Source organism: Prunus dulcis, chromosome 3 (assembly GCF_902201215.1).
Source record: "Prunus dulcis chromosome 3, ALMONDv2, whole genome shotgun sequence".
NCBI classification, from domain to species: domain Eukaryota; kingdom Viridiplantae; phylum Streptophyta; class Magnoliopsida; order Rosales; family Rosaceae; genus Prunus; species Prunus dulcis.
The window spans coordinates 2,502,666-2,511,540 of NC_047652.1; the positions used below are offsets into that span (position 1 = coordinate 2,502,666).

The 8,875-nt window shown below is 38.2% G+C and overlaps 1 protein-coding gene across 1 annotated transcript; it reads left to right on the forward strand.

Annotated features, from left to right (window-relative positions):
* Positions 1–3,430, forward strand: LOC117622032 (zinc finger CCCH domain-containing protein 62-like). The gene is made up of 9 exons (XM_034352539.1): positions 1–357; positions 487–605; positions 932–1,046; positions 1,126–1,187; positions 1,441–1,492; positions 1,763–1,874; positions 2,108–2,206; positions 2,288–2,415; positions 2,572–3,430. Exons 1-9 carry the CDS (start codon positions 170–172, stop codon positions 3,242–3,244), a joined length of 1,548 nt encoding a protein of 515 aa, XP_034208430.1. The 5' UTR covers positions 1–169; the 3' UTR covers positions 3,245–3,430.
* The last annotated feature ends 5,445 nt before the right edge of the window (positions 3,431–8,875 follow it).

The following is an 8,875-nucleotide window of genomic DNA, read 5'->3' on the forward strand; positions in this document are numbered from 1 at the left end:
GTCGCATTTGATCAAACTTCCCTGTTTAGGCTTCTGTGCTGCGTGGTTTTCAAATTTCCCTTCTTTCAAATCCCTCTCACCCTAAAAAGATCCCACATTTCCCATCTAAATAGAAGTATAAAGCGACCTTCTTGGTGTTTAAGCGATAAACCCAGATTGAAACCCATCAATGGCTACCTCTGAACAATCTAAATATCATCAATATGAAGAAAAAGATGGAGATTTCTTGGAAAACGGAGAGTCCGACCCAGAATATGATTCGGATGATGCGATGAAGGACCCGAGTTATAGCAGTACTCTTGAAGAAACCCATGCCAACTTCTCAAAGCTCTCAATCAAGCGTAATTCAAAGACTCGGTTAGTGTCTGGTTTATCAGAGGGAAATTTATGCTAATGGGTTCTTTTCTTTTGCCTTTAAATTTTGATTTAATGCTAATAATCTATGATTAAGTTTTGGAATTGAAATGGGTTTTGTTACATTTGCAGTATTGCTACAGATATCGATCTTGGTAGTGAAGCGGACCTTGATGGGCAGGAGGTGGTTTTACCTGAGCTGGACCAGAAAGATGAGAAAAGCTTTGAACTGGTCCAAAAGATTATTGAAGGTTAGCCCAGAAATTTGAACTTTTTGGTTCTTCAGAAAGAAAAAATTGAAGAAAATACATGGCATTGGCAAACGTTCAGGAAATTTTGCCCTTTTAATCAATTTCAGTTTTGTATTATCTTCCCTAAACTAAGAAGCTGCTTTACCCTTTTTCATTAGGTTTATAGGCCATAAGTAATATCAATGTGATTCTGTGAATTGTGACCCAATTGAGGTCAAGAAGATGTCGATTTGGACCAACCGATCTCAAAAAATGTACACTAAACTGGTCATGTTCATCTTTTGTGTACTGATATAAGTTTGCTTTTTTCTGTCGTTGGGTGGCAGCTAGACAAATTGAGAAATTGAAAGTGGAGCAATGTAAGCTGTACCTGAGGAAGAATGGGTTGAGATTGACTGGCAATAAAGACACGCTCATTCAGCGGATTAAGGAGCATTTAGAGTAATTTCAGCCACTTTACTAGCTTTTTGGAGAGAGATGATTAATCCTCCCATTTTTGAAGTTCGTTTATGTTCCTCAGGATTTTGAATGGTGGAGGTGAGAAGAAGTACCCAGCATCTAGCTTTGTTTTGAATTGTAAAGGTATGCTTGCTAAGTTAATGCACATTGTTCTTATCGTCATTATTCTATTTTATCCTAGGCTATGTTACGAAAACACAGATTGTTCCCCCCTGCCTATAAACCCTCCCTCATCACTCGTTATAGAATCATAAGATAATCTTTGCAATCATATCATTCCTTGTGTATGTCTCAATTTTCTTCCACTAAGATGGTGTACTTAACATTTTTCATTCCTCTAGTGTTTAAAACCCACTAATACGATGACCTTATGCAGGGGATGCATGCACTAGCGATGTTGTCATGTTTGAACAAAATGTTTATGAAATGTAAGCTTTTATTTTTATTTGTGTTTTATTTTTACAGTTAGATGATTAAAGTAGTTATACCTCTAATTTTGATGTTTGCAGCCATGTACTACGTGTATTATTGCATATTACATTCAATGTCTTTGCTAGTTGATTAAAAAGCGCTTGGTTTATTTTCTTTATGATTCTCATGGAAATCGGAAATTAGGATCACAAGTACTGCTAACCCCCTCCCCAAATTTGTACCCTGGACTTTGACGTTCTATTGTTAATGTTCTTTTATCTTTGTAGATTTGACATAGCTTCTAGGAGTGGAAGAGGCCCTCCATGTGGCACAAGGATTGTTGCAGGCCGAATTGTTAAAGAAAGCTATGGCGCTGCTAAACAGCAGCACACATTTACAGTGAGTCCAAGAATCTTATGATTTTTATCAAAGAATAGAAGTGTTAAAAACAATTGCGCTGCATTTTAAACTTCATTTAGATTGAAATAATAATTTCATAAAATTGAAGTGGCTGTAAATTACCAATCAGCAGATTTAGCTTATTTTAGATGGAAAGCTATAACTCAACGAGCAAGTTAAGTCTTCATATTATTGCAGTTGATAAAATTGCTGCTCTTGGCTATTCTGACCAGATTGAGGTACTCTGGAGCAAGGGGGAGAAACCACTCCCTCCGCTTCATCCCCTTCTAATTAAGGGTCGGAACCTTTACAGGTTGAAAACTTTGAGACAGGTCTGTGCTAAGTAACTTTTGTTCCTTTGTCATCAGTTGAGAATCTTTTTTATGGTAATTAATTCTATTTGTCAACTTTAGAGATGGGAAGATGAAGGGGAGAGGCAGAAAGTTTTGATGGAAAAGCACTCAAGAGGATCTCTTGCTAGGACTGCTAAAGAAGCACGGGTCCAAGAGAAGGACATGAGAAAAATGCTCAAGAGAAATAGGTATTGGATATGATTGCAATGGAAACGAGTTGTTTTATATCTAGCTAGTCTGCTAATGAGGCTAGTTGTTTTACATCTAGTTAGTCTGCTAATGCTCATAGCACAATTTCAGTTATTTTATTTTTTCATAACAAGCTTAAGCTTTCTGTACTTCAGGGTTTCAAGAAAGGAGGAACCGAAAAAGAACCAGTCTCAGTTTAACTCAACCTCGGTGCTTAAAACATCAGTTCAACCTCAGCAATCTGTTTCACTTGTTAACTCAGCAAACCTACATCAACTAGTTGGTATATCAGTTCATTCAGGAAATACGAAAGTGTGTTCTCAGCAATTGGGATTGTTTACTGATTTATCAAGAGACCCTTCATTAAAACCAGCAACTCAAATTCACCAATCAGGGTTTGTTGTCTATTCACAAAATCCAGCAACTCAACCTCCAGCTCCAAAGTCAGGCTTTTTTGTTGATTCTGGAAAGGTGACAACTCAACCTCAACTGACAAAGAATACTACAATGCAAGATAGGTATTTCAACCAAGCTTCTCAGAAATTGAATGAGAGTAGGAATTCGAACAACACAGAAAGAGTGTACAATAAAAGACAGCCATTGACAAGTGTGAACCACTTTCTTCCGACAAGTCCACAAGGGCAAAAGCAGATGTGCAAATATTATGCTCAGGGTAGATGTTATTATGGAAACAACTGCAAATTTTCTCATGCAATGAGAGGGAATTACAATGAAAGGAGGGAAGAGAGGTGGCCTCATGAGCAAAGGAACTTGTGTCAACAGCAAATTTTCTTATGGAATGAGAGAGAACTACAGTCAAAGGAGTGAAGAGAGGTGGTCTCTTGAGCAAAGGAGGTCCTAGGTGGGAATGCTCGAGTTATATTAGTGGAGAAACATAGTGATTGAACATGTTTTTTATATTGTTTTGTTATTTGTGACAAGTGAACAACTTTTTAATGAAGCTCACATGTACCCCACTAATTTTTATATATAATCTCTTGGCATGTTTACTAATCCGTAATGGGAATCAAAATAAGGAGTTGAATTTCGATTATAGATTACTCCCGAATTTACTTCACATATAAGAATGGAAAAGTAAGTGGGGCTCACACAAAATTAGGAGTAAATTGGACTCTTATGTGGGAGGTGGTATTTTAATTTCTAGAAAACTAACCCATCATTAATTCATCTTTTTTACACATTAAATCCTCACACAAATTTTAAAATTCCCAATTTGCCATCCACTTTAACCCAATAATTTATTTATAGCAAATGCATTTTAGTAATCAAACTAGTTTCAATTCCGATTCATGAGAATTTAGTAAACAACTTATAAAGAATCGATAATATTCCTACCCCTATTCCGCATAGTTTAGTAAACAACTTTAATAAGAATCCGGATTCCAACTCCTCCTCAATTCAATTCCTCTTAACCCGATTACGGATTAGTAAACATGCCAAATAAATCTCTCAATCAATTTAGTCAGTCTCAGCCTTAAAATTGGTAAATGAAACTTGTAGAGACGCTGAAATAAGCAAATCAACATATGCCGAAATAGAAAAAAAAGTCTATTTGCACACACTCAAATAGCTTCTTTCACAAGTGTAGATAACATTTAAAATTCCTTAAATTACCCCAACTTAAGCAAAAATGCTGCTACAATCCAATTTAATAAAATAAGTATGAAGTAGTAGTAGTTGATTGAATACTTAACAAATTTGTAAATAAAAATTAAAAACACTCTTAACAATATTATCCCACTATTATCAATTATTATAAGTTCAGGGTTGTTTGATATCCATTTCAATTTTAGTTTTTAGATTTTATTCTTTGTGCTAGAGTATAGAGGAAAATGAGAATGAGAATGGGAGTGAGTGATGATGAGATTAAGAGGGAGGATGAGAGCTGCCCATGATTATAGGGTAAAAATGTAAAGAACTCATGGCTCAAATGATAAGAACATTTACTCGTGCACCTCAGGTCCTAATATTAATTCTCCCCTCCGTTTGTATTATAAAAAAAAAAAAAGAAAAAAAAAAAGGAAAGATAGAAACAACTTGCCAGAAAATGACTTGCTCACAAAACAGTCATGCAATGAGTAAATTAATGTCTAAATCAGTCGGCCTTGATAATTCTCTAATCTTTCTCGGGCCCCACATAAAGAAACAAAAGTAATAATTATTCCTAGAAACAGTCCAGTACGATTGTCTATTTCCCTGCAGTTCTTCAGGACAGCAAAATTTTGGGTTCTCCAAGTCTCAAGTCGAAGGTGTGTATCTTACTATTTGGTTTAAGATCAGCTTATTTGATTACCATGTGAGCTTGAATTTACATATTTTTAGTGGATCAACATGCTTTCTTTCTGATGTTTTTGATTCAAAGCTTTTGAGGCATTTTTTAGTTGTTTTAGTGCTAATTGTGAAGTAAGTTTTTGATGGGTTTCCCTCGTTAGTGGAGGAGAGAAAAAAGAAGGAAAATAAATATTAAAATAAAATAAAAGAAAGGATAGAAAAATTTGAAGAAAACGAACGGAAGAGAAAATGAGAAAAATTCTCTCGCATGCAAGGCCACTAATTTGTCAGGAACGTTGGCTATAAAAGCAGCTGCCTTCCTTCAGTTCAGATCATCCTTTAGAAAACCAAAACATAGAGAGTTTTGAGAGATAAGAAAACCTCACTTGTGTGTGAGAGAAAATCCTCTTGAGAGAAAAACTAAGAGAGAGTTTAGCCACCGGTGTTTGGAGAGATTATTATTGTACTCCCATTATTTTTTCTTAGTTGAAGATAGAGTGTTATTTTTGCCCATTTTATTTACACAAGGCTGGGAGAAGTCAGATCCTGAGAGTGCCATATTTATTTATTGGCTCTTTGATTTTCACAATCTTTCCCAACAAGTGGTATCAGAGCTTCGGCTCAAAAATTATATTCTTGTGTAATTTAAGATGGAGGAGTCATCGTCATCATCATCAGCAACAATGTTAAAATTGACTGCATCCAATTACTCCATTTGGAATCCAAGAATGGAGGACATCCTTTACTGCAAGGATTTGTATGAGCCCCTTCAATTGCTGGGACAAAAACCAGCAGGGAAGTCAGACGATGCATGGAGCATTCTGAATAGAAAAGTTGTCGGACAAATCCGACAATGGGTGGATCAAAGTGTGTTCCACCATGTGTCACAAGAGACGGATGCATACAAATTATGGACAAAATTGTCGTCCATGTACGAGCGGAAGACCGCTCAAAATAAAGCATCGGTTATCCGACGGTTGGTAAACCTTAAGTACAGAGATGGTCGAAGTGTTACCGAGCATCTCAGTGACTTCCAAGGTTTGATCAACCTGTTGACGAATATGAAGATGGTGCTTGATGATGAGTTACAAGCACTAGTGTTACTCAGCTCTTTGCCTGATAGCTGGGATACACTAGTAGTATCCTTAAGCAATTCAGCTCCTCAAGGTGTTCTTACATTGGACATAGTTAAAGATAGCATGTTCAATGAAGAAGCAAGGAGGAAAGAACAAGGTGTAGTAGCCGAGTCAGAAGCCCTCGTCTCAGAGTATCGTGGAAGAACTAACAATAGAAAATTCCACAGGCGAGACAAGTCAAAGGGCAGGTCAAGAGATGGCTCGAGAGGAAGGGCCAAGACAAGAAAGGACCTAGAATGTTACCATTGTGGCGGGATAGGCCACATGAAAAGAGAGTGCAGGTTGTTTAAACGAGAGCAAGATAGAGGTAACGAAAAGAGTGATGCCAGGCACACGACCGCAACTACCTCTGATGGAAATGAGGTAATTATTCTATGTGGTGATGGCTTCGTTAATTTGTCCTCTCAAGATACATGCTGGATAGTGGACTCTGGTGCATCATTTCATGTCACCTCACGGAGGGACTTCTTTACATCTTACACCAATGGAGATTTTGGTAATGTGAGGATGGGAAATGACAAATTTTCCAAGATCATGGGAAGATGAGATATTTCCCTTGAAACCAACACAAGTTGTCACTTGGTCCTCAAGGATGTGAGACATGTTCCAGACATGCGTCTTAATCTAATCTCCACTGGATTACTTGACGATGAAGGATACACTAATGTCTTTGCTGAAGGGAAATGGAAACTCAGCAAGAACTCTCTTGTCCTAGCACGAGGGAAGAAGGAGAACACCTTATACATGACACATGCAAAAGTTAGTAATGGGTACGTAAATGCTCTCGCAGAAGACTCAATCGAGCTATTGCATAAACGGCTCGGTCACATGAGCGAGAAAGGGCTGCAAATTCTAGCCAAAAGAGAGGCACTGACTGGGATGAAGAAAGGCATGCCTCTAAAATCATGCACGCATTGCTTGGCTGGAAAGCAGCATAGAGCTTCATTTCAACATGGTCATGCACAAAGAAAACCCAATGTATTGGATGTTGTGTACTCTGATGTTTGTGGTCCTATGACTACTAGTACTCTTGGTGGTGCAAGATATTTTGTTACCTTCATTGACGATCATTCCAGGAAGGTATGGGCTTACGCACTTAGAACAAAAGATCAAGTGTATGAAGTTTTCAAGCAGTTTCATGCTAGCGTTGAACGAGAGACTGGTAGAAGCTTCAAATGTATTCGCACCGATAATGGAGGAGAATATATGGGGGCGTTTAGAAACTACTGTAGAAGTAACGGAATCAGGTATGAAAGATCTGTTCGAAGACTCCTCAGCATAATGGCATAGCTGAGAGAATGAACAGAACAATTGTTGAAAGAATAAGAACAATGTTATCTCATGCCAAGCTGCCCAAAAGTTTTTGGGGTGAAGCCCTGATGACTGCGGTTGATCTAATCAACCTTTCTCCTTCAGCACCTTTGAATGGTGATGTCCCGAGCAAGTTCTGGTCGGGAAAAGACGTTTCCTACAATCATCTGAAAGTTTTTGGTTGTAGAGCTTTTGTTCATATTCCTAAAGACGAGAGATCCAAGCTCGACGCAAAGTCGAAAGAATGTATCTTCGTGGGATATGGGAATGAAGAATCGGTTATAGGTTATGGGATCCTATAGCTAGAAAGATTATTAGAAGTAGAGATGTTGTCTTCTTTGAAGATCAGAACATTGAAGACATTCGAAGAAGTGATAAACTTGATAATCCTAGAGAATATCCAACTAACTTGGATCCAGTTCCTCCTTCATTGGAGCACAGTGACGGGCGAGATGAATCCAATGATACTGAAGATCCAGCTAGTGATCCAATTATAAATGAACCAGTTGATGATGAAACGAGTGATGATCACACAACTGATGGTATAGTAGATGATGTAGCTGATGAGGGGCTAGAAGCACAATCCCATGAAGAGCCAGTGGGCAAATTCCAACCAAGAAGATCGACCAGGGTACGGAGACCTTCGAGTAGGTATTTTCTAGATGATTACGTTCTCCTAACAGACGGGGGAGAACCAGAATGCTATAAAGAAGCATTGACTCATGATCAACAAGATGAGTGGTTGAAAGCTATGCATGAAGAGATGCAATCTCTGCATGAGAGCCATACATATGATCTGGTGAACCTACCAAAAGGTAGAAGAGCACTCAAGAACAAATGGGTGTATCGACTGAAGACGGAAGAAAACAACTCTAAGCCCAGGTTTAAGGCAAGGCTAGTTGTGAAAGGTTTCAGTCAGAAGAAATGAATTGACTTTGAAGAGATTTTCTCACCCGTAGTGAAGATGTCATCCATACGGGTTGTACTTGGTTTGGCTGCAAGCCTGAATCTCGAGATCGAACAGCTAGATGTGAAGACAGCTTTTCTTCACGGAGATCTTGAAGAAGAAATCTACATGGAGCATCCAGAAGGATTCAAAGTCAAAGGAAAAGAACATTTGGTATGTCGGCTGAAAAAGAGCTTATATGGACTCAAGCAGGCGCCTCGACAATGGTATAAAAAGTTTGATTCCTTCATGATTGAACACAGATATCGAAGGACTACTTCAGACCATTGTGTATTTGTGAAAAGATTTGATGATGGTGAATTCATCATACTTCTTCTCTATGTCGATGACATGTTGATCGTAGGACAAAACAGTGACAAGATTAGCAAGCTGAAGAAAGAGTTGAGCAAGTCTTTTGCTATGAAAGACTTAGGACCCGCAAAACGAATCCTCGGTATGAGTATATCCCGTGATAGAAAAAATCGGAAGTTGAGGTTATCACAAGAAAGTTATATCGAGAAGGCACTAAAGCGGTTTAACATGGATAAAGCAAAATCAGTTTCTACTCCATTTCCTAGTCACTTTAAGCTTAGTTCAAAGCAGAGTCCCACATGTGAGAAAGAAAAAGAAAACATGGCTATGGTGCCATATTCCTCAGCTGTTGGTAGTTTGATGTATGCAATGATTTGCACGAGGCCAGACATAACGCACGCAGTTGGTGTTGTAAGCAGATTCCTGTCTAAACCAGGCAGAGAGCATTGGAATGCTGTGAAG

Coding starts and splice junctions, on each gene's coding strand:
- LOC117622032 (XM_034352539.1), top strand. CDS start 170: ATGGCTACCTCTGAACAATCTAAATATCATCAATATGAAGAAAAAGAT. Junction 1,188..1,440: donor CTTTGTTTTGAATTGTAAAG/GTATGCTTGCTA, acceptor GACCTTATGCAG/GGGATGCATGCACTAGCGAT. Junction 2,207..2,287: donor GGTTGAAAACTTTGAGACAG/GTCTGTGCTAAG, acceptor TGTCAACTTTAG/AGATGGGAAGATGAAGGGGA.